This window comes from Phocoena phocoena, chromosome 8 (genome assembly GCF_963924675.1).
Source record: "Phocoena phocoena chromosome 8, mPhoPho1.1, whole genome shotgun sequence".
NCBI classification, from domain to species: Eukaryota; Metazoa; Chordata; class Mammalia; order Artiodactyla; family Phocoenidae; genus Phocoena; species Phocoena phocoena.
In genome coordinates, this window is record NC_089226.1 from 76286026 (window position 1) to 76311735 (window position 25710).

The window sequence follows — 25710 nt, forward strand, 5'->3', positions numbered from 1 at the left end:
TAGTTCCTATGGCAACTGCTTCACTGCATATGAGGCATATATAGCCATTGGGGAGTTGAAGTTCATATACACCAACATGTTCTTTAGAATAGGGATATAAAATATTGCTTGCAAAGTTCCTGTGTTTAGTTAATACTATTGGCTATTTCTACTCTGGCAAAGTTATTATTTACATCAAAAAAAAAAAGAGGAAAAAAAAGAAGGAGAATAAAGAAGGGGAGTAAAAAAAAAAAAAAGGAGAAAAGAAAAAAGAAAGAGACGCAGACCTGTGCTAAGATGTCATATTCCAGTGAACAGTTTCAATGACTGCCAGTTTTGAAACTTTCAATGTGTCCTCACATTTCTTTGTTTGCTACTTAGGAGAATTGTGGAAAATTGAAAAACAAAATAGGTGACCTTTTATGTGGATAATACATCCCAACTTCTTTAATCAAGCCAGACATCGTAAGAGAAACACAGTGGAGTCCATTCGAATTAATTTATTCCCCTGATGTCCTGATAGAGTGATTCGGCTGTGATAAAATGATGGGGTCAGGTTTAGTGCCCTCGTGTTGAGCCTGTTCCCACACAATGAGTTGAATACAGTTCTAAGAAGCCATTCTTACTTTCTTCCTCTTCTCCATCAACTTCCTCAGTCTGGGGATGAGAGATAGTATAATTCTGAGTAATCAGGCTCCTCTTGAAATCCCATTTCAACAAAAGCTGGCTGGGTTCCTGGCCAAAACCAGAACACCTGCCAGACTGACTTACCCCAAGGTAATGTAAGAAGCAAGATGTCATCAGTCACTGTTTACTTAACTCCCCACAGCCTGGCCTTGTCTCTTCCATTTCTGCTTCCAGCTCTCACACAGCCACACAAAAGCCCTTGATCTTAAAAAGCAAGTATATTTTCAAAGCTTAGGAAGGCATTAGAGAAGGACAGGCCACTTGAGAAAGTGTTTCTTGTATTTTATTTCATTTGGTACCAATAGTTTCTGTATTTTGTCTAAAAACACTTCAAGATGGAAATACTTTCCATCCATACTTGTGATTGTCATTTCTTAGCAGAGGAACCACTTGAACACCAATTTACTGTTTGCTCAGTTACTGCATCGTGGTAAAGCTGTGCCAGGCGTGACTCTCCTAAAGTCTGGGCCATGTGCTTTTATGTTGCTGACTGTTGGATTTTTTTTCAGGGTGGCCAAAGTCCTTCTCCCTCCATCCCTCCCTCCCTCCTTTCCTTCTTTTCTCATGGAATTATTGTGGTGCTAAGGAAAACTGTACTGCTTCTAGCAATAGTATGCAATAAGCACAATTTATATATATGTATATATATATATACACACACATTTATATTTTTTTAGCATTTATTTTTTTTAACATCTTTATTGGAGTATAATTGCTTTACAATAGTATGGTAGTTTCTGCTGTATAACAAAGTGAATCAGCTATACATATACATATATCCCCATATCTCCTCACATTTATATTTTTAAAACATGTCTATAAATACATATTGAAGGAGATACACATAGAGGAACACTTACAACACTTAAGACAGCACACATTCATTGGTCCTGTGACCTCACCCCCACCCCAGAATGTGGGTCTGCATTATAGAAGGGAATCCCTAGGGGTAGGATTCTATTAATACTGGGGGAGTGGGTGGATATATCTATGGCCCAAGTATCATATGGTATGGGAAATTCAGAACTCAAAGACATGGGCCTAATCACTCACATAACGATGTTAGACAGTTCCCTCACTGTTTGAATGAAAGCCATCTCTAAGATTCTTTGAATCCAGGCTTAATCTGTCACACTAATTTCCTCCTGCGTCCTTTTTAGGTCCCTGTGCTTATTTATCCATTTATTATTTATTTATTTATCCAAACTTATCTCAATATAAGTTTTGCTTCAGGATTCCCCCACTCTTTCTAGCTTTCCCCTCTAGTGTCTTATGCTTCCATACTTTCTGGAACCTTGCTTATTCTAGGGAAACCGAGATGCTTAAGTCCTTTACTCCAACAGGCAAGTGAGTTCCTGCGTGACTCTTCCCACAGTTTTTCTTAGTGGAAGACTGATTGAAGTCAGACCTTGAATTATTTGATGAAATGATTGAATTGCTTTGATGACAAAACTCTAGGAATCGTATCTTTGTGGAAGCAAGAATTTGGGTGAGGGGTGTCCAAGCCAATCCCTTCAGAATTTAAATTTGTTCCGCCTAGCTTCTCAAATGTAGGCTGTACATTATTTAGATCTGTCTTCTATGGAAACTTTGACTAAAAACACAACCTATTATTCTTTTGGGTTTTTGGTTGGTTGGTTAGTTGAAGAGAGGACAGTTATGAGACACAGCATGGCAGGTTCCCAACCAAGGAAAACATAAATAAATAAACCTTATTCCTAAAATCAAGGACTGTACATTGTCTTTAATAGTCACAACTGTCTATAAGCATTATGCACTTATCATTTAGTGTATGTGTTTTGTAAAGAGTACAGAGATAGATAAAATAGGGAAAATCTGATATTCGGACATGGATTCTATAAAATACATACAAATTGTAAGATGCTGCTACAGAAATAGGTTTTGGCAGGTGGGAATTACTGAGGAGTGAATTGCTGGATTAGTCTGGATGAATTAGAGATGACTCCTTAAAGAAAGTCTCAGGATTCAAAATAAGGTTAAATAGTCTCATTTTTAAATAATAATAATTGTAAAATTCTCATTTATTTTGAAAATGAGTAAAATTAATATTAAAGTTATGATGAGGAAACATATAGACTATGTCTATATGTTTCCTCATCATAATAGACTATGTTAATGTGCCTTGTATTCTAGTTCTCAATATATTTATCTTGACAATCCAATGTACATGATCTTTGCAATCCTCTAAACGTGAGAACCCAGCTCGTCATCCCTACACTGCCAGCTGATTTGCTTGTGATTATCCTCCAGCATCATTATCATTGTCGTCATCCAGCTTATGCCTTAGTGCAGCTATTGACCTTCACAGAGTGCCTTCAGGGCCTGACCTTTACATAGTTAAGATTTAATGTGATATGTCTATGCTCACATCGTGTCCATAGTCTGATATAGAGCAAATTTAAAAGCATTAATGGTTCAGGGGCCTTTGAACCCATGGAACAAATTAATCTAAAGGCAACCTGATTAAGGAGAATGAACTTGCCTGCTCTTCTATTTCAGGTGAAACGGATTTCTGAAGATCCTCCTTGCAAATGCCCGAGCAAGTTCTGTGTGGAGAGGCTCTCGCAAGGAAGATACCGAGTGGGAGAGAAGATCCTCTTCATTAGGGTAAAGTTTTACTTTTCACTTGACAGCTTGTCCTTTCAGAGCATATACAGGACTTAAGTTGCAGGTTACAGGGAAAATATGACCAGTAACTCAGCAGGAACTTCCCTTATGGTGCTTACGATTGGATTTGAAGACATGAGGTATGAAAATTTTTTATTATCATACATAATTATCACTGAGAGCTAAATAAATAGAACTTTATCTTTTTGTATGTATACACAAACGTATACCCCAAACAGGTCATAGAAATCAAATAGAATGAGGAAAAGAAGAGAAAACAAATTCCTTTTTTGTCTATGCATTTAGTTTCAAAGGAAGAAAATCCACCTCAATGGGTAATAAAAACAGTATTCTGCCCTGGTTTTCCATATCTCAAGTTTGGGAAATGATTAACCTATAGGTCCTGATAACTTTCAAATTATTTGAACATGTCTTTTCAAAAAGTTTGGGTTGTAAACCAGAGTGAGGACAGTCAAAACTCGTTACAACGGCATGGTTAAATGATGACTGCCATTTTTTTTACTGGTTTTCTGGGTTAGAATAAAGAAACATGGGCCTGTGCCAATGAATGATTTGGTGGCCTCTGTCCATTTTACAATCATCCTAATGAAAAATCTGACTAGATGTCATGAACAATTCTTGACTGTAATTATTGGCTCAATAAAGTAGCATTTCAGGCTGTGATCTGTTTTGTTAATAATCAAGAGAAGTTAATCTCTCAAATTACGTTTGCTGCTTTTCCTGAGACCAAGAATTCTTCTTTTCAAAAATAAGAAAGTGAAAAATAAAGCACTGATATACTCCTAGAAATCTGCAATTAATAAGTATGAGTCCTTCTATCTTATTTTTAGTCATTTCCTAAAGAATAGAGGTTATGATTCTGAGAAGCTTGTCTTGTCATTTGAATAAGTTAAAATATTTTCCTTTTTATTTTATTTTGTAGAGCTGAATAATTTGGATGTGTACATCTAATACAATCAATGAACATTCTTAACATACTCAAATCAGTGATGACCCAGTAGCAATTTTTTCCAGTGTAAAGTTTTCTTTTTAATGACCACTTTTGACTGAAAGTTATTTGTACGACAATTTTTTAAGGCTCTACAAGATGTAATTTAAAGAAAAGTTTAATTATAATTAGCCTTCAAAAATAATGTCAATCATTTTGTATTTTAATCTAACATTAGGTCAGTGTTTATTGATCTAACAAAAATGTCCAGGTAATAATTGCTATTTTGCTTTGGAAAGGCAATGAAAGGGATATAATGATATGTTATTATTATTAGGGGCTTGAGAACCAGTTTAGGAGATTGGCCTCCCTAGAGTACACAATTGGCCCAGTCATCACTTATTGTTCTTTGTTACAAGGATAACATGTTTATTTTAGCCAACCAGCCTGCTTTTGCTTTAAAACATTAGTAAATGGTGATTTAGTAGTACCTCCACAGATGTGTTTAAATTTTACTAAGTTGGCCTTTCTCAAACTGAAGCTCAGGCTTCTTGAGACTATTAAGTCCTGAAGCTTAGAATCAAAACATAGGGTTTTATTTATTTAAACAATTATTCTTTTTTATAATGAAAGTGTTGACAAAACACATGATTAATGAATTAGATTTTTCCCTCTAATGTAACCTAATATCTTTAGGCAAAAATATATATATTACATACATTTATTTGTATCTGGTCTTCCATATTTAGTCAACTCTCAAAGAATTTGATGTCTATATTTGTGAATAACATAAGTGTATCATATTTAACATTTAAAATATTTTTTGATGTTCCATTTTTCTTTTCAGTAAATCGTTTCCTTTTGGTGAAACCTATGCATGTATTGTTTGTAAAGGAATTGAGACTCACTTTACTGAAGAAAATTGCATCAAGCGATAGCATTTGAATTTAATATCAGTTACCACAGTAGAACATAATGTGCAGTTTCATGCTTCTATAGTTCCAGGAGAGCCTGCAGTAAGAGAACTAACTGTAATGTGGTTATTCACTGATTGGCCCAGCAAGTTATAGCATCATGTTGCTATGATAGATGTTTTAAGATAGTGTTTTAGTGAATTTTAGTCATTCACTTTTTCTCATTTTGCTCCATCCACATATAATTTGTACTTTTTTTTTTTCTTTTTTTGGTGGAAACTTCCCCACTTGGTGGAGAGACCATACCTTTATTTTACATTTGTGTAACCAAAGGGCCCATTCAGTCATTTCCCCCAACAAAGGGCTAAAGATCTCAGAGGAGCATGACCTTGCCTGTGGAATAACAACACTTTCTTTTATTGTTCTCCTTTGGTTCTTTTTTTAAGCCCTCCTACCTTCTTGTAACCTCATCAGTTTTTTTTTGTTTTTTTTTTTAACCTCATCAGTTTTGAGTGAAGCAACCATTCTAATTACCTCTTCTCCAAAGCCACAGCCTTAGTTCAGGCCCCATCAGCTTTTCTTTTTTATTTTATTTATTTTATTTTTTTATGTACTTAGTGCCACTGAACTGTAAAGTTACATATGGTTAAACTAGTATGTTTTATATTATGTGACTTTTACCACAATAAAAAAATTTTTTTTTAATTTGTACTATTTTTTACAGATTTCATTTTAAAATTGACCCTTTTGTTTTGTTTTGTTTTATGTTTTGTTTTTTTTTTTTGCTGTACGCGGGCCTCTCACTGTTGTGGCCTCTCCCGTTGCAGAGCACAGGCTCCGGACGCACAGGCCCAGCGGCCATGGCTCACGGGCCCAGCCGCTCCGCGGCACGTGGGACCCTCCCAGACCGGGGCACAAACCCGTGTCCCCTGCATCGGCAGGCGGACTCTCAACCACTGCGCCACCAGGGAAGCCCTGACCCATTTTTTTAAAATCTTAATTTTTTAAAAAGAAAGAATCTATTACTGCCTAAATTGCAAAAGAAACTACTTGTCAAAAAAGGAAAATATCCATTAATATATTTTCATTTCAATTCTTATCTTTTGGCTTGTCAGGGGTCCATTTCTACCCTGATGGAGTAAAGGGATTCTACCAAAACTTTTCTTGTATCTGGTTATCCCTAAAGACTTTTTACCTCTCATTCCCTGGAGTTCAGGAATTGAAATTTCACAGGCAGGCCATATGCACATTTCAACACATATTTTTCCCTATTTCTTTCCCTGCACTGAATGGATGAACTAGAAATGTCTCATTGATGTGTGCGCACTTTGGCCAGTACTTTTGGATTTGTGGCAGGGGCTATATTTAATTGATTGTCGTTCTGCACTAACACATTATTAAGGAGTTGGCAGTTATTAGTCAAAAAAAACTCAGAGGTATTGATTTTCAAATGATAGTTAGATGGTTGTTGTCGCTAATATCTTAACTTTAAGTTTCTTTGAACACCCGAATTAAGTAGAGAGTGCCTTTGGTCAAATTCTCAGACACACTAGGGGAATGATTGCCTCATGGTATCTGTGTTGCTGTTCTGGGTTTCTTAAGTTTGCATTTTTAACATTGGCGTATTTTAAACTTTGTCCTCTTTGCTAAGGCTTCCAAATATAGTCATATTTACGACATAGTACATAGTAAGTGGATACATTTATGCATATTATTTCATAACATGAAATATGTATGGTATCTTAGCATCTGTCTCTAGTTTTCTGTCCGTCCTGAGAGCAGCCATGTCTTCCTGTGGTCATAATGAACCTATCCATGCAAAAAAACCAATTTAGGTTCCTTTCAAGCTATTAAGAATGTTGACTTACTTTTAATTAAAGAGAACACACTAGTTTGCATTTTACCGAGGTTTATATATATATATAAATGGGATTCTACAGTATACACTCTATTTTCTGGCTTTTTTTCACTCAGCATAATTATTTTAAGATTCATCAGTGTTGTTGCCTGTGTTAATAATTTATGGTTATTGCTAAGTAGCATTCCATTATATGGATACATTAACATGTGTCCATTCCTTCACTTATATCAATAAGACATTTGGGTTGTTTCCAGTTAGAGATTATTACGAATAGAGCTGCTATGAGCATTTATGTATAAATCTTTGTATGGACATATGCTTTAATTTCTGTTGGATAAATACCTAGGAATGCAAAGCCTGATTTGTATGGCAGGTTTATTTTTAACATTATAATAAATTGCTTGCTGTTTAAAAAAAAATAAAATAAAGAGAGCACAATCACCAAAAAACACTGACATAGAAAACACTATCCCTTAGGAAGTCATAAATACATGATTCTATTAATAAGTCTCTATCTAACACAATTACTCCTGATTTACTCTTCTTAACGTGAGCCAGAGTTAACAATTTTATGTCTAACCAAATTCCAAAGTTTGTTGACAACACCCAATGACTTGACTTATGTATGGTTTTATGGTTATCATATATATGAACACATTTTCTCATTATGCATTCAAATCAACACAATAACAACACAAAAGAATGAAAAAATTAAGAATGTGTGCAGATTACAGAGAAAGAGTGCAGAAGACATTTCTGCAGATGATATCTTTGCTAAGCATATGTTTTATCTGTGGGTTTCTAGAAACCAATGTATAAATAGATACTTTGCATACATGGCTATCTGATGTTACTTATGTAGATGCATCTATATTCTCATGTAGACATGTTTGTTTATATGCACAGGTCTCCATTTAAAGGTGAAGGAGTAATCTCAATATAAAGAATATATATAATATATATATTATATATAATATAAAGAATCCTTTAGTACAAGGGGAAACCTCCAAGGTTTCTGACAGTGGCTTTTAGGCAAATATGCTAATCATCCCCTGCTAAAGTGGGAATTCTCTTGTTTCTAGTTTATCAAACACAATTTCTCATAGCCAGATTTTTGCCCTGCACCTTGCAATGAACAACACTTCTTTTGAACTATCTGGTGGACAAAGCTAAATGCAGCTAATTTCTAACTGTGTGGTACAGATACAGATTTACTCTCTTCCAAGGTTTAAATATAACAGCTATTTTTCACTGACTTTTGAGTGATGATAAAACCTCCTTGCTGATGTCTGTAGTAACAGAGATTTAGATATTACTATTTAGCCATGCTGTGTATCTTTGAAATGTAAATAGATGAATCTCAGCCTAATGTTATGATTTTGAGGAGGAGAGAAGTAAGAATTTTCCTTTGTTCTTTTGTTCGTTCAGTTAGTTGGTATCTACCCGGGCTTCAAGTATTGAGAAGTCACTTGACAATATAAAGCTGAATAAGCTTGTAGGAAGGTTTTCAGAAATATGTGTTAGATGCCATGAAAATGTCTATACTATTTGATTTGTCAGCCCCAGTGCAACAATGATAATATTCCATGTAAATAATCTAACAGTAATTTTTAGAAGTGGTTCCCAGAAAAACCTGGGAACTTGTTAGAAATGCAGATTCCTGGGCCTCACCCCAGACCTATTGAATCAGAAGCTCTGAGGGTGGGGTCCAGACACCTGTGCTTTAACAAGCCTTCTAGCTGATTCTGATGCATACTAAAGTTTGAAACCACTAATCTAAAAGAAAGAACTAACTATATGAAGGAAGAGATTTGTTGAATCAATATAACAGCACAATTGGAAATCACTTGCATTTTTGATCATGGAAGAATATAACCATTCAGGTACTAGGAATGATCATTTTGAAGACTTCTCTGTATCATTGTGAGAAAAAAACTGAAGATAAAGTGTTAAGTGGAAAAAACCCCAGGCTTTGAAATTGTGTTTACATATAAAAATACCCGTGTAGAAATGATATATAATTATGATTAAGACTTGAAGTGAACAGGAATAATTGAAAATGGTTTTTAATTTTCAGAGGTCATTAAATTATGAGTGATTATTTTTTTCTGTTTTGCATTTATTTCTGATGCTGAAAAATAAGAACTCTTTAAAAGAAGAGAAGTCAGCAACCTGATACAGTTGCAAATGTGAGAATAAATAAAAGGATTTCTAAAAGGTGTCAGATTAATCAGCTGACTGCTCATTTTTCTGGTCCTTTGCCTAAGCTTCCGATCTTCTGGACAAGGGTAAGGAAGTTCATTGGAGACATGGTGTTGTCTAGACCAGGGAGGGCTTTGCATTTTGTTGTGAACTTGTACCATATTTTTCCTGGGATGAACCTCTTACCTTTCCTTGTTGTTCTGTACTATTTTATTTCTCCATTTTGAAAATTCACTCAAGTTGTTTTCCGTTAGCACTAGGAAATGTGTAAACATCTTAATAATGTCCCTTCTCTTTGCAGACCCCATGAGTAAGCCATATGCTTAGTTTTCTCTCTGCTAGTCATTAAGGCTTTAATCATTTGATATCTCTTTCCTTTAAGGCTCAATTTTTAGTGACATGCAATTAATCTAATATTACACAATAAACTGATCTGTGATAATACATGAAATGGGTGTAAATGGCTCTAATGAGTAGAACATCCATGGGGGTAAGATATTTACACTTAACACAGTTGCTCTAGTGTTCTGATAGTAGAAGCATGAGAGCAAGCCTGTGGGCTCACATGTTGTGAAGTAGCTGACTTTTTTGGTGCTACTTGCTTTGGGCACTAATATGATGAATAATTTTTTACTTAATTACAATTTACCACTACCCTAATATTAGCATTGCTCAAAGCGTGTTCCAAGGAATTATAGTTCCAGAAGATGTTCAAAAATATAATTCATAAAGAAGAAGGGTCATAGTAATGGGTTTAAACAGGCTTCTTTAATAACTCTTATTATTGATAATTGACTCAGCCTCTGTCTGAGCAGGTGTGATATATCTCACTTTAACCTCTCATTGCAGTGTGGGAAGCACTGTTGCCATTCCCATTTTACAGCTGAGAAACATAGAGGTTAAGTAACTTCCCAGGTTATAAGGGAATAAGTGATGAAAGTGAGGTTCAAAAGCCTAACTCCTGAATTTACACTCTTTACCACTAAGCAATACTGATTTATTTATCTGGGATTTCTTGGAGGGTTGAATATACTAATGTGATCTATTAATCACTAGAATGAGATGTATTATGTAGCATTTTCCAAATGTATCTGACTGTAGAAATGGTCCCTCTGCCACCTCTTTTTTTCTTTTCCCCCAGAGCATTATCCTGGGCTAGGGGGTCATGAAAACATACTTTGGGAAAGACATTATCGATCAAATTAATTAAAAAATAATTTGTAACATAGAATTATATGGAAATGAAAGTTTTCTACATTTTCCAGAACTAAAATCCATGTATATCAAAGTACTTCTAAGAAATACTGAATTTATACTCAGTTTCACCTGTAAGTTCCATTTGGAAATTATGATTCAAGGAAATGACTGGAAAACTTTAAAGGAAAGGCAGCTAAAATTTTAAAAGTATCATTTGTGCCAGGCATTGTAGCAGGTGCTTTATATACATTGTCTCACTGAATCCTCTACCACTCAGCTGGGAAAATGTTTTTATCCTTTTGTTACAGGTAAAAAGACAAAGACTTAGGTTAAGGTCTCAAGTAAATAGTATGATACACAAAATCTAGGTCCTGTCTCCCAAACCCATAACACACTCCATTCCAAGTAGCTTCCCTATGGAATGTCCATTAGATGCAAATTTTTATTCACAAGGTTAGTTAGTCCTCTAAAAATGACTTGCAACTTTTTACAATATGTTTAAGGCTCAGCTGTATAGTAGTGTATTCCTTATATCATTTTTACTTTACATATATTCAGAATACAAAGGGCATTACAATTGCATAATCAGTAGTGCTATGTAATGTAAGGAAAGGAATATAATTTGTTTGCTTGACTGTATTGTGATGGTAATAAAATTATAACAATATTTATTAGGTGTTTATATGTATGTCAGACACTTCAAAATGGCTTATATGGCCTATATAAGAAAATAAGATATATTCTTTTCTGTCTTGATATCTTTTAAGAAGAAGTCAAAAGATTATTTTTTATATTGCCAGTATAGTCTTCTTGAGTCTTCTTACTAATTGTTGATATTTTTAAGTGGATTAATATTATTTCAAGGCATTTTAATAGCAGATTTTCATAGTTGGGTAAAACCATATCAGGTTTCATGCTAACACTCTAAAGGGTCTGGGTATTCTTTTTTCTTCACATTTTAAGAAATCTGACTACTTAAGAAGCCTAAAGAAAAGGCAATGAATAATTTAATTGGAAGTCAGCAAAAGGCTTTGAAATGTTATAGAGTCATTATACTAGTTCTGAATTAAATCATCGCAGATCAATGGAAAAGTCACACACATTGCTGTTGATTCTTTGTAATTACTTCTTTACCATAAAAATTCTTCTGGGTTATATCTGTGTGGTAGAAATCAACTCACTATAACAAGCCAAGCAAGAGAGGTACCAGAGCTCTGTTGCTATAGCAACCCAACCTGGCAATGTCTTCTAGGACTTGCTCTAAGGGAAGGTCCAATGATAGCGAGTAATATTACTTCCTTTTCTGCTCTTATGACACATATTGATTTACTGTGAATAAAAAGTAGCATGGTTCAAATTGCATACCTTTCCTGGTAATGAAAAATGGGCTCTTGTGTAAAAATGCAAAGGAGTTTTAAACTAGTAGCAGGGAGTAAAACTTTCATTTATCTTAGTGGAAACATTGCACAAACAGCCATTACTCAGCAGTTGAATGTTGAAAATTCACTTTTTTTGAATAATAAGGATTTAAATATTTCATCTAATTTAGCAATTTATGGGAGCAGTGATTATGATTTCAAAACTATCTAATGGCTTATATTAATTTCTAGGAAAAAATATGGCTATGTTTGCCTCTGATATATGTAAAATCTCAAAACATTTATAAGTGTTCTAATCCATGATGAGAGAAACATGGCTGTTACTAGCACATGAATATTTCCAGACTTAGTACCTTTCTTTGCCCAACTGCCTCAAACCTGAACACTAATTCAGAAAAAGCAAGCATATTCAAAATTTTAAATATATTCAAACGCTTTAAATTCAGATTTCTTTTTAATAATATCTTTGCTCTATTAAAGACACTCATTTCTTTGTAATTTATTCATGTTCAATAAGGCTGGTCTAATAGGATATAATTTACACTTCGGTAACACATCTCTCAAAGGACTTTGCAAATGTTAATGTCTTCTTAACCTCTTCTTTCGGAGATTGGATGAATGCAAAATAAACAAAGTGATCAACCACCACTGTAAAAAAAAGTCAGCTGATGGGATGTTGCCTTTCTGAGATTCCTTGAGAATGAAAACCTTTAAACATAGAAAAATTTACACTAGACTTTGTCTAAGATTACACCCAACACTACATTTGACACCAAATTTGAAAGCAAGAAAAAATGCAATTTGATATCTCTTACAAGAATGGAAAGAGTAGTGTATCTGGGCCATTTTCCATATTCCTATTTAAGTTAGGGAATTCACTTATTCTCTCCCCGTTGAATTGTTAGGAAGTACATCAAGTGTGAAGAACAATAAATAAATGAGAGCTCAAAACCAAAAATCCTTTTTCCCTGAGAATTTACCATTATTAGCCACTTAGCAATGAGTAGATTTTTTAAATTTTGTGTCTTCCTTTTACCTGAACTGGTAAGCATTTTTATTCATCTCCAACTGAATTAGCAAGGTTTAGCTTGCCTTTACGTTGTACAATACATGTTTGACTCCATTCCACCCTGAATCATTTTCTTTTGCCAGTACACTGCATCCGGAATAAATGGACAATTTTTTTTCACTAGCCACAAATCAAAATTATTTAAACTTACAGAAGCATTGAAAAATTAAATGGCTTCACTGAGGAAATGCACAGGTCCTATGATCTGCATTCCCAATTTCTGCATTGCTATACCCTTCCTGACATTAAGATAAATTTGTTGCATGTATATACATCTTTTTTTTTTTTTTTGCGGCATGTGGGCCTCCCACTGCTGTGGCCTCTCCCGCGTTGGAGCACAGGCCCCGGAAGCGCAGACTCAATGGCCATGGCTCACGGGCCCAGCCGCTCGGCAGCATGTGGGATTCTCCCGGACCGGGGAACGAACGCACGAACCCTTGTCCCCTGCATCGGCAGGCGGAGTCCCAACCACTGCGCCATCAGGGAAGCCCACATATATATACATCTTATATAGTGGTATATGTATGTGTGTGTATGTACACATGCGCGTGTGTGTAGTGAAAAAGCACAATTTAGGGAGTTAAATAAGTCCAATGATTTGGCATTTTTTTATTTTAAAAGAGATCTCAAGTTGATTTTTCTGTGCCAGAGATTTGAATTCCTTATCAAGAAGTTTGTGAGAAAAATTAATCTTTTATTTTGTCTACATTTCTTTACATATACGATTTAACACTCATGGATTGTTTTCTGTGTGTCAGGTGCTTTTCTAAGTACTTTCCTTGGATTCTTTTATTTAGCCCTCACAACTCTTTGAGATAGGTGCAATTATTATCTCCATTTTAACAATAAGGAAACCAGTATTAGGAAGTTAATTACTTGCCAAATGTCACGCAGCTGTAGGAGTCAAAACCTTTCTTTGAATTCAATATATCTGATTTCAGAGCCCATGATCTTAACTATATGCTATTCATTCTATTTCAGACTATCTAGTCATTTGGCATGTGGTGTTGTGAGTATTGCTGTTCAGCGTTTCAACATCCACTAATGATTGACCTGTACTTAATGTGCAGCTCCTAATTTGCTTATTCCTTTGCTGATGTGGTTTGGTAAAACATGGAATTTAATAGCCAGTCCCTGTTAGAGAGACAGAAGAGAGTACCCAGGAAACAGTCTTATAAAACAATAGCAAACCACCCCCGCCCAAACAATTCAGAAAAACCAGGATAGCTTTCACATTGTTCAACATAGTTATTGATTTTTTTTTCATATATTGACCAAAAGTCTTCCCAAAGCAACAATTTATTTGATGAATGAACAAACTAAGGAATATTCTCAATTTACTGCAATTATATATTTCCATTTCCAGTTTGCTTTCATGTTATTAAGATTAAATCCCCTTAATTTGATTATATATGAAAGGATTTTCTGAACATACTGTGGTGGAGTAGGGAGGTGAAATTGCCTTTTGTACCTTTTAATATTTTTATTAAAGGGACTAAATTAGACTTATGACGAAGTATGAACTGAAAACTTTGGGCGTGGCAATTAATGCTTTTGAAGTAAGTTTCCTAAAAATAAGTTTTGAGTAATTTTTAAATAACATTTTTTCCTTATCGTGTTACTTGATGGAGGCTAGAGTATTTCTTACTTTTATATGGTTTGTAAAGTACACTTACTTATACATTATGTCATTTTTTTATCACTACTCTTTAAAAAAATCTGTGTGATTGTTAATCTACATATCTTATTGATGAGGAAACTGCAGATAATAGAGATTTAAGAACTTTCCCAAGGTAATCCAGCTAGTAAGTGGTTGATCCAGGATTAAATCATATTATAATTTTTATATACTAAATTCCATATATTTAAAATGTCACACAATAAAATTTCCCTTTGAAGTTTTAATTTTTATAAATTTTAGCATAAATGAAAACCCTTTGTTTTTCCTTGTTTTTGACTTAAGAAACATTTGCCTGTGTTACATAATAATATGAAATTGTAAAGTTTATAAGATCTTTCTTTCTTCCTTTTGTAGTCTTCCCAACAAGAACATTTCTTGGTTTACATGTTCTATGCTGGTATAAATGTGAATGATTTTTTTAATGGTTGAAATCTGAATGATTTTTTGCAAAAGGGAAAGAAATGGAACAATTATACACAAAGGGTATTGTGTTCTTGAATTATTGATGAGTCTTCTAGCAGCCAGAGAACAAACCTGTGAAATGTCTGTCATTATAAATTGTATGTAATCCTTCCAAGGGCTCAAGTTGCATAAACAGGATTCAGCCAGATTCATTAAGAAACATACTTTGCAACTGTGGCCATCTTGAGTTTGTGCTGAATGTAGTCAAGCGTGGTAGCAATTTTGTCATTACAACAATGACTATAATAAATTAGAGCTCATTTATTTAGTGGTATCTTTTTCATAAAATCAATGAGTTAAATTTCTGCAGACTTGGTCATGTTAGACCTTGCTTTGTCTTTCTCTTCTAATACTTGACATTTTGAATTTCAGTTCCTCAGTAAAAACATGGAATCTTGGTTCTGGACCCAGCAGGTGCCTTCACCACCTAACTGCCAAGACTTTTATTTCAGGAATCTTACTGACTCACGTCAACTTTTCATTCACTGGAATGGTGTGTTCCGCTCTTATTAGTATTAACATTTTCATCTGAAGCTTGGTTGTATGTTGTTTAGGATATATCCTGCCATTTCCCGCCATCTTGTTAGAAGCATACTAAGATCTTGAGGAAATCTTTGTGTAGATTTTGGGAGGAACAAGGTATAAGAATTTGGGTTTAATATTGGCCTTAGGATATATACTCAATAGGATAAATACTCAATTTGCTTTACTATAATGAAAATCCTGATGTTACCCAAAACAATGTTAAATCACAGTGACTTATTTAGAGATATTTGCCCTGTTTCTCTAAAAAGAACATCAGCAAGAAATCACTCTTCTCCTAGCTGCAGCTTTCTCTTATATTCATTTCCTTTTACATACTAGCTTCTCTTGCCAACTTCTAATTCTCCTGCACTATACTCACAACTTGTCCTTCCAGAGCTCTTGGCTATTATGGAGAAATGCCTTCTCTCTAGGCCAGAGGTTTTATAACCTAACTTGTAATACAGCTACATGTTAGGGCACTATAAACTCCATGGAAAAATTATAATTATTTGAGCTATCACCATGTAAAGGGCTTTCTCATTCTCTCTCTTTTTTTTTAAACTAACTCTATAATTTTTGGGGGTTCATTTTCACAGAAACTGACACCTTAGTTAACAGTCTTTAACTTTTACTCTAAACATGGTCACTTGTATTTTTCTTGAAGTCCAGCCTCATAGAACATGTGGGGCAGAGATGATTGGATAGTCTCTCTGAGGCTTCACTTGAAGGCAGGTAAAGGGAAGACCTGGGATTTCAAATTCACTTCTGACTTTGGCATTAGGCATAACGTCTCCAAGGATCCCATTCCCTAACTGCGACACCCAGACAAATAGTAACACATTAATTTGTCATCATCCACCAGCGTGTTAGCCATGATAATGTCACCCAGTCTAGGACTCTTTAGATAATCATGGTCTTTAGAAGTCCTGGGCTAACAGAAAAATTATGGAAAGTCATATGGCACACAGAACCTTAGGAGTTTTACTAGCCTGTCTACCTAAGGCTAAGGTAGGCTTCAGCCTTGCACAGAGAGGAACTTTGGACCAAAATGTATATGTCAAAAAATCCCTCTCCCATGGTGATGTTTACAAAATGTCTTTCTACCTTCTTCTAAGTTCCCTAACAATCTACAACCAACATGACAAGGAGCCAAAGTGTTCTCAGAAGCCAAGAGCGGAGTGTGTCTCATATCCAACCTTGGAAAGCTCATCTATCTCCTGTATTTACTCAACGTCTTATAACAAAGAGAAATCCTCCAATGAGCACTGAAAGAATTCCAAAGAAGCCTGGGTTTTTAAACTGACATCCTGGCACCAAGGATTGAGTAAGGTCTTTCTTCATGTACAGCATCCATAGAACTGGTGGATAACACAATTATATATATCAGCTAGAGGAAAGGTAAAGATGAAATATTCTAAGGATAAAATGGAAGATAGCCTTGAATAATAAGTTACAGACATAATACTATCTAATCATGGGAAGGGAAATGAATGTTTCCCAAGGATAACTTTACTTTGAAACCCTGACGCTTAAGCTGAGAATCTGGGACCTGTCCTTCAATTCTGACTGAAGGACTTTCAACCAATGACCTTTCAGATAAACTAGGCATCTCGCTGTGAGTATGTGACCATTGTGAGATTAGAACACTGCATAAATACCTTTTTAATTACAACAGAAGGAAATGGTAGTGTACCCACGTGTCACAATTTTCTGAGTGGAAATACAATGGTAAGGCCTTGAATAAAAGCAATAGGCCAAGTAAGTGGGGAAGTAAGATCAAGATGGCAGGATATTCCCCTAAAACAGGAAGTTTCGTACAGAAAATAAACACTTCATTTACTTAACAATTTTCTCTACAGTTTCATGAAACATTCTCTAGAGCCTGGTATATTTCACCTGTGGAATCGAGACACAGACTTGATGCTTATTATTGGGGAAAAATTATTTCCTTACATGTATCTCTTATTGTTATAGTAAGAACTCAGAAAGGAACAAGAGACCAAAGGACCCCAGAAAATGGCTAGTTCTAAACATTTATGTTTTAAAATGTGAATGACTAACACAGTCTACAATTCTCAGACTATGTATGCTTTAGTTATCACTTAATGTAGATAATTAGGCAATAAAATTTCCCTTGACTATAGGATATGAAGAAATATAGGAATAGTCATTATAACTTGAAAGTAAAGGTTTTCTTGAATCTCATCACAAAAGATCACAGTTTGCATTTTCAGGTAACGTTCGTGTTCCTTTCTGCAGTGGAGACGGAGAACATTTTATGAACTTCATATCTTCTTGTTTCAGTAGGGTCTTCATGGTTGTGACTATGTCTCCACAGCCAAAGCAAAGCAGACGTTTAAGGTAATTACTTAGATAATTTAAGTAATGATTTAGTAATTTAAAAACTTAGGGGAAAACCTCTCCACTTTGCTTTCACTGTGGAGCCTTGGCCTCCCATCAAATGAGGGAAGTTGGGCATCCAAAAGTGAATCTTTTTCCAGTTTTTTATTCTTTTTTTTTTTGGTGAGGTATTAAAATGCTGCTTCTCCTTTGGTGTTCCTGTAGCAGTTTGTAAAAATGGCAATCTGGAGCTTATTGAGGATAAGTGGCAGGCAGTAACCTAGTAATTTTTGTCTTTTCTTACTGTAATTCCCATACTCCAGTGTGTTCCTTCATTGAGCTTATTATTTAAATTATTGGAAAGTATAAACCTGAGTTTAGCTTCTGTATGCAATATCGTTTTAGCCTTTGCTTTAAAACATTTAAAATAATACACTGTGGAATAAAAAAGAAACACCATATAATTTCAGCATATTTAATTCTGAAATTATAATTTCATTCTACTCCCATAGCACAAATTGCCCTGTGTGGTTTAACACATGGAACCCCACGGACCTTTGCCAAATTTCTGCTCCTGACACCATATCTAACCTCCAGATATATCAGTAGTACTTTAAATTAACACGTGTGATTTATTACTTCAGTATAAGAAAAGTTACAGGGGATAGGAATGGGATAGGACTCGAATTTGAGGCCCTGAGGTTTCCAGTGTAGACAGAAACATTAGCTCATTTTTAGTTTTTAAGTATTAATAATTATGATCTAGAAAGAATAGCTTACTTGAGTAAGTCTTATCTATTTCACATAAACAAATAACTGTTAGAAAAGATCCATTTTGTCAATTCTTCTTTAAACAGGATGAATATATCTTGAAACTACTTTATGAGAACTAGTTTAGATTTCAGAAGAAGAGTTGTTGAATGCATCTACTTATCCGTAATTTATTTCTGCACTCATTCACCAAATGCACGAGTATGAGGCATGTGCAAAGAACTTTTAGAAATTTCAAGGATATAGTTCCTCTGCAAGCTGTGTTTCCTTATAAAGATAATGCTTAATTATATAAATAATTGGTCACACACTACTGATAATTCTGACAATGAAGTATAACTTAACCGGTTATCCACATTAGTAATTGACAAGCAGGAGAAGGAGATGAGTTCCTTTAGAAGCACTTCTAAAATCTCCTCACTGAACCTTAAAATGTTATAGAACAACAGAGCACATGACTGTTTTGGGTGGCAGAAAAACACCACACAGAACTTTCTTTGGACCTGTTGAAAGTCGTTGCATAATGACCTGTGAAGCAACTTACTGCTAAATGAGTGTGAAACCTAAATCCGTTGCTCTGATCTGACTACGACAGCCTTGACCCCCATCGATCACCAAAATTGACTGAACCACTCTTCCTAGCTGGGTGTGAAGTTTCCCTTTTGACTTTTCAGATGTCACTTGGTTAAAGAGGAAGATGTTGCCTGACAGGTTTTCTTTGTTCAAAGAACATGAATGTCTGTGTTCTTTTCACGACTTAAAATTGCCACACCTCTCTCTGCTTTTCTCTTTTTAAAAAAATTTTTCATACATGTCTTTTAAAAGGGCATGGGTATTGAACTAGACAGTCAGGAATATAGTTATCTGATAACCCTCATCACAGTGCTTCACATTTTAGGGTGGATCTCTATATTTGAAGTTGGTATGATTTCAGAAGGCATCGTGGATTTTATAGGGGAGGTTTGCAATGGAGCTGGCAGGCAGTCAACATCTCCTTTGGGAAGGCTAAAAACGGTGCAGAATTCTCTTCTCTCCTTTTCTTTACCTTCCCTTTTTCCCCTAAGAAGATGAGTAGAGGAAGAGAGCATACTTTGCTAAGTTTTGGGGGTGGGATCCCCATTCTGGACTCTTGGTTTTCTTTCAAATACAGACATAGAACGACAACAGGGACATTGTCTTAATTGAAGTGAAATGCACTAAAGTCAGACTTGCTTCCTGGAGGCATTTCTCAGAGACCCTATGATGCCCAAAGCAAGAGTTTGGAGCTGAGCTTTATCATTTGGTGGGTACAGCCCCTCTTGGGAGTTACCTCTCCTTTCACCCGTGAACGCAGGAGGTTCTGGAAGAACAGTAAGAGCTTCCTAGGCTGTGACGAGCAGAGTTGAGAAAGCTTTGCTGTACATTGGACCTGCAGGCTGAAATACCAGAGGCCAGCTGAGGCCAAGCCCCTAGTCCTTCCTCCTCCTGGGGGCTGCAGTCTGCTGCTTGTTGTCTCACTCTGCTCTCACACTATTCCCTGCAGGAATCTCAGCCCCGTGGCCCCTCCAACTTTTGCCAGGGAGGCTTGCCAAGCTATCTTCATTCCCGAGTCTCATCACCCAGTTCTGTTCCCAGTTTTCAGTTCTCCCTGCCTCGTTCAAACCCCTTTCCACAGGTGGGACTTATGCTCTAGTCATCTTTGCTCCTTATACCCAATGCCACACCTCAACCTTAGTTTCTGAAATCTACACCAGCTTCGGATCTGGCCAGGTCTGTAGAGGCCTAGAGTTGGGTGCCTGCTTTGGGATTTGTTTGGTTCTCTCTGAAGCAAGATTACCTCTTCTGCCTACTGTTGTTGGCACTTCTGAGATCAATTTTCTTCACTCCCAAGATACCACTTTTTGACCCTCTACCCACAGCAGGTTATAAGAAAGGTGGCAAGCGTCATTTTAACCACTTAGATTACAGCAATGTCCACATAACCAGAGGCTAGTGAGGGAGCTGTTGATGTACTTAAAATGCCTCCACGCAGTGTTTGCTGCCCAGACGTGTCCAGTTAAAAACATTAACACTCCATTTTTATTTTACATGCAACTTCATATTGTTATCTGCAAGCCTACTTACTCTGTTACAAGTATGTCTCCAGAATAACAGGTGTTTTCTCATATTACTATAGGCATTGGAGCTTTTTATTACAAGTGGCTTGCCTTCATCCGTGTTCTGTCTTTGATTTCCTTAAAGTGAAAGGCTTTCAAAACAAGTCTTATGTCCTTGATTAGAATACATTTAGTGTGTCATTTTAAACAGAGCACTTTTTCCATATTTTAATAGAACAATCTCTGTGGTTTTGTTTTTTTAAAAATAGCAAAGCATTTAAAGATTTATCCAAGAGATGCATAGTTAAATTGCTTGGGAGAGCTGGGAGAGTACTTAAAGCTGTCCTTAGTACATTGATTTGAAGAATTTAGATCATGTTGGGGGAGACATCACAGTTAAGTTAGAGCTCTACCTTTCATTAGTCTTTTCAGGTAAAACATTTTTGGGGGTTAGATTTGGGGGTGGAATTCCAAATAAAGTGTTACCTATCATGGGGTTTTTCTATTAATATGGACTTCAGGAATCAGGAAGAGCTATCAGGAGAAAGAATAGTCTGAAATGAGACTAAAATAATAAGTCTAGGTTAGCCAAAAAATAGTAGAAAGGAGAGTGTTTCAATCAGAATCAGAAAAGAAACAGCATGCACAAAGGCTCAGAAGCACCAGAGAAAAAGGGATAGGGAAAAAGATAGAAAGGGAGGAATGGGGGCCAGAGATAGAATGAGACATTATCAAAACTCTTAGAAGTGCAGCCTTCAGAGCAGAGGACAAGGGAGGGAGGGGGTGGAGAGAGGCTTGTAGCAAAGGGGAGACAGGCAGGCAGACGCACAGAGCTAACTCATGAACGATGAGTTCATGAGTATTATGTATTATGTACATAATATTGTATTATGAGAGCTTTAGCTCCTGAAGGCAGTGTGGAGATAAGAATTTTTTGAAGGGGAGAGATGTGAGTAGACTACATTTTAAATTGCTAAGGCTATAGAGTGGAGGATGGATTGAAATGATGTAAAATTGGAGGAATGCCGAGGAATTGAGGAGTGTATGGGTCATGATAGGGGCAGCTCAACCTGGACACCTATCTGATAAAACTTCCAGATATAATACATATTATGATCTACTGGGCAAGGCTCTCTATCTTGGTGTATAGGTTATTTAATGTTGAGACACTGTTACGTTCATCTTTGTCCCTTAAATAGAATATCGAAAAATCGACATGTTGGTGTTGACTTGTTCTGACACATCTGCCTGGCATAGAGGAATTGGCTGGGTTTCAATAGGTCAGACTTTCCACTTGTTAATAAGGAGTTTCTTTGGTGAGAATGTTGCATAGAATAAAATTGTAAGTTACTCCTAGAAACTAGAAGAGAATGATGGGAAGTGGTGTTTTTATATTTTACAACTGTTGTGTGTGTGTGTGTGTTTTTCTTAAAACCTCTGGGTAATATCAATTGACAAGAGTCAAATAAATTAATTAAAAGGCACAGGCTGGTGCTCCTATCAACAAGTTTTTAGAAATGTGTTACCCTAAACTCTTATTCTCCAAATGTTACCCAGATTCTCAGCTCCAGGCCTGCCTGGTGATTTGGTACATGTTTTGTTTAGCATAGCAGGGCTATAAAAAATACAGTGCTCTGCTCCCAGTAAGCCCAGCAGTGAGGCCAAGACATTTTCTATAAAACTGTTTCTTGGGCCAAGAATCCTCCCCAGAGTATTCTTTGGCCATTTACAAATTTCTTTACATGAGTTCGTTACATATATACCCAGAAAGCAGTGATTCCAGATGTGTAGCTGAGCTCAGAGCTTTGGGTCCATGTTAACACAATTTACACTCCTCCTGTTAGGTCCCCAAGAGTGGTCGGCAACAGGAATGAAGCATCTATTATGTCCCAGGTACAAATGTCATGGTCAAAGCAGTAAACAAAAAAGTCCCTTTTCAAGTTCTGAGAGTGAGGAGACAGACAAGAGATTCATAGGCCAAGGGTAAGATAGGAAAAAGCCAGATATAAATATTTTAGGCTTTGTGGGCCATACGGTTTCAGTCACAACTACTCAACCCTGTTGTGTTAGCACAAGTGCAGCCTTAGGCAATGTGTAATGAGTAAGCATGACTGTGTTCCAATAAAGTTTTATTTATAAAAGTAGAATGAGGGTCATATTTGTTTTATGGGCTATATTTTGGCGGCCCCTGACATAGGTCAATAAATAAATTAGCTGTTCTCATGTACTAGTAAGAAATGGACCAGAATAGGGTAATGTGGAAGAGATATATGGGGTGTAGCTGCTTTGGCTACAGTGGATGCAAGACCTCTTTGTGATTGCGTTAAATCAATGTCCAAGCGATTAAAGAGCAAGTTGTCAATATCATCTACTTTTCTTTCTCTTAAAAACATACGTGAAGGTAGTAAAGTTAAATTGCAGATTACATATTTATAGGAGGTAGCGACTGTATAGAGCAGGTTGACATGTACATGGACTCAAAAATAACTGCACTGTTGTTGAAGAGAGTTTCCGGTATCTTCTTGTAATGCCCCAGCCTTCATTAATTCATACTTCCTTCGAATTTCCATGACATTTATTAACTGACGATACTCACATAGTATTGAGAAGAAGTGATATTGGTCAGTATGTCTTTTGTATATGCTGCCTTTTGTGTGTGCTGCCCAGAAGTGTATGGACCCTGTTTTATACTAGTTTCTATCCTAGTATAGAATAGGATAGAAATAGGTATCTATCCTATAGGTAGATAGCTATAGGTACCTATCCTATAGTGTGTTTTGGTGCCCTTACATTGTTGGCACACCATAACTGTGGGTTATCATTTCATGAGGATCAGAAAAGTTAAAAAAAAGAATGCAGCTAGAATTCCAGCAAGAAATGGCTCAGATTGACAATTTGCTTTCATAATGTATCAATGATGGTAAAATACTCACAGAAGAAAAAGGAGAGGTATACTTTGAATCTCAAGTGCATCTCTGATAAGATCTGTAGGGTCAGTTGTTTTATGTGTAGTAGTTGTTAAATCCTAAGCCATAAAACAAATCAGAGAGTGTACGTTTATCAGTAATACAATGTGACATTTGGCTCACTTGGTTAAAGCATGTGGAGTAATCTGTTAGACAAGAGGCATTACTTCTTGTGTGTAAGGAGATGATCTCAAAGACCCAGTTGGAAAGGGACCCGAGGTTTAATCATACAAGTAAAATAAAATAAGACAAAATAAAAGCTGCCATAAGACAGAGCATGATTTCAACCACAGATTCAGTAATTCACTGGACAAAAATTTGCTGCATACCTACAATGAGCTGGGCACTGTTCTAGGTACTGATGAATTTAGAGACAGGTGGATCCATGTACATTGGAGTTACCTGGAAAACTTTCCAAGAGAAGGTGGAAATTCTCCAGTGTCTTGAGAAATAAATGTAATTTGAATGTGGCGAGGCATTTTTTGGAGAATAATAGGGTAAGTGTGGTTGAAGAATAGGAAGAACTCAAGAGATGTTTGAATAGTGAGTGGGCCACTTTAGCTGGAGATCATGTAGAGAGTTTAAGGAGAGGATAATGTGAGAAAGGTAGGTTGGGGGCAGCTGTGAAGGGCTTTGAATGTAAGCCAAAACTTTACATTTTAACCTGATGGCAACAGACAACAACTGGAGATGCTGATCAATAGCATGATAAAATTGAAGTTTAAGGCAATTAATCTGGGAGAGACATATATAGACTTATAGACAGGAGCAGGAAGAAACTAAAGGCAATGCAACTAATTAGGAGGCTATTCCAATTGTTCATAGGGTATGACTATTAATTAAAATGGTGGCAGAGAGAGTAGAAGGAAAAAGGATGGACAATGTAAATAGTAGTTTGAAAGTAGATTTGATTGGATATTAATAGAATAGAGGGAAAAGGCAAAGAAGAGACTAGAATTTTGAAAATGAAGATTTTCTTAAGATACATTATTTTTTCCCAAAAAATTTAAGAGAAGAAACATTGATAGCTGAAAAAGGTCCCTGAGGTCAAGTGATTCTGCCATCAACTTGCTATATAACGTTGATCAAGTTATTTCAAATCTTTGTGAGTTATCTGTAATGAGAATTATGATAATATTCATTTTAAAGGACTGACCATTGTTTCACTCATTCACCAGATACTCTACGAAGTTTTTTCTACCTCCTGAAAATAGAGTAGTGAGTAAGGCAAGGTCACTGCCTTTAAGGAGTAACTTTCTAGAAGAGACAGATCCATTTTAAGTAAGCACATATAACAAAGCAATTTGGAGGTTGGTAAATGTTAGAAGGAAACATGTGATGTAACATAAAGCAGGAGGGGTTATTTTAGGAAAAGCTCTAAGGGATGGCCTCTCCTAGGAGGTGATATCGGAAGTGAGACTTAGATGTTGAGAAGGAGCCAGGCTTGAGAAATTCAGGGAAAACAGTTTAGAGGTGACAGGAGGAACAAGAGCAAAGCTTGGCTTATTTGAGAAGCAGGTAGCAAATTTTTTACCTTACGTTTGAACAATTCTGGGAAAATGGGGCCATTCTAGGAGCGCTATCTACGATGGTAGTGGTTGGCTGTTAGTCTGTGGGTGGACATTACAGCAGATTTAAAAGGGATACCTGCCCTCTAGTGTGCTCCATGGATCATTTTAATCCTTGTAATAAGCTTTCCCCAACTCTTCTCAGTACCATGGAGAAAAGGATGTATGCACACATTGGTTCAGTGAAATGCATTAATATTTTCTTACGTAGGAAACAAAAAATTCTGAGAGGCCAGCTTCTGTCAAAGAAGAGAGTTCCATTTGTTTATTTATTTTTGCAAATGAGAAGGACTGGAAACAGAGGGAAACAAACAGTGTTCTGTTGAGGGATGACTTGCATGTTTCAGTTTGGTCTGTTCATTCTTTTATAAACTAGGGCAAAACAATGACCCCATTAAGTGTTATCTTTGCTTACTTCAGTGTTTTTCCTTTTGGGGGAAAAAATCAAACACTAGAA

General features: G+C 36.0%; 1 protein-coding gene across 2 annotated transcripts in view; it reads left to right on the forward strand.

Annotated features, from left to right (window-relative positions):
* Window positions 1–25710, forward strand: part of GAS2 (growth arrest specific 2) — a 119481-nt gene that overhangs the window by 63911 nt on the left and 29860 nt on the right. The window contains exons 6-7 of one of the 2 annotated variants that reach the window (XM_065882564.1): window positions 3187–3294; window positions 17841–17894. In XM_065882564.1, coding sequence (XP_065738636.1) covers window positions 3187–3294; window positions 17841–17894 — 162 coding nt within the window. The remainder of the gene's footprint in view (window positions 1–3186; window positions 3295–17840; window positions 17895–25710) is intronic. The other variant, XM_065882565.1, reaches the window with a different exon arrangement.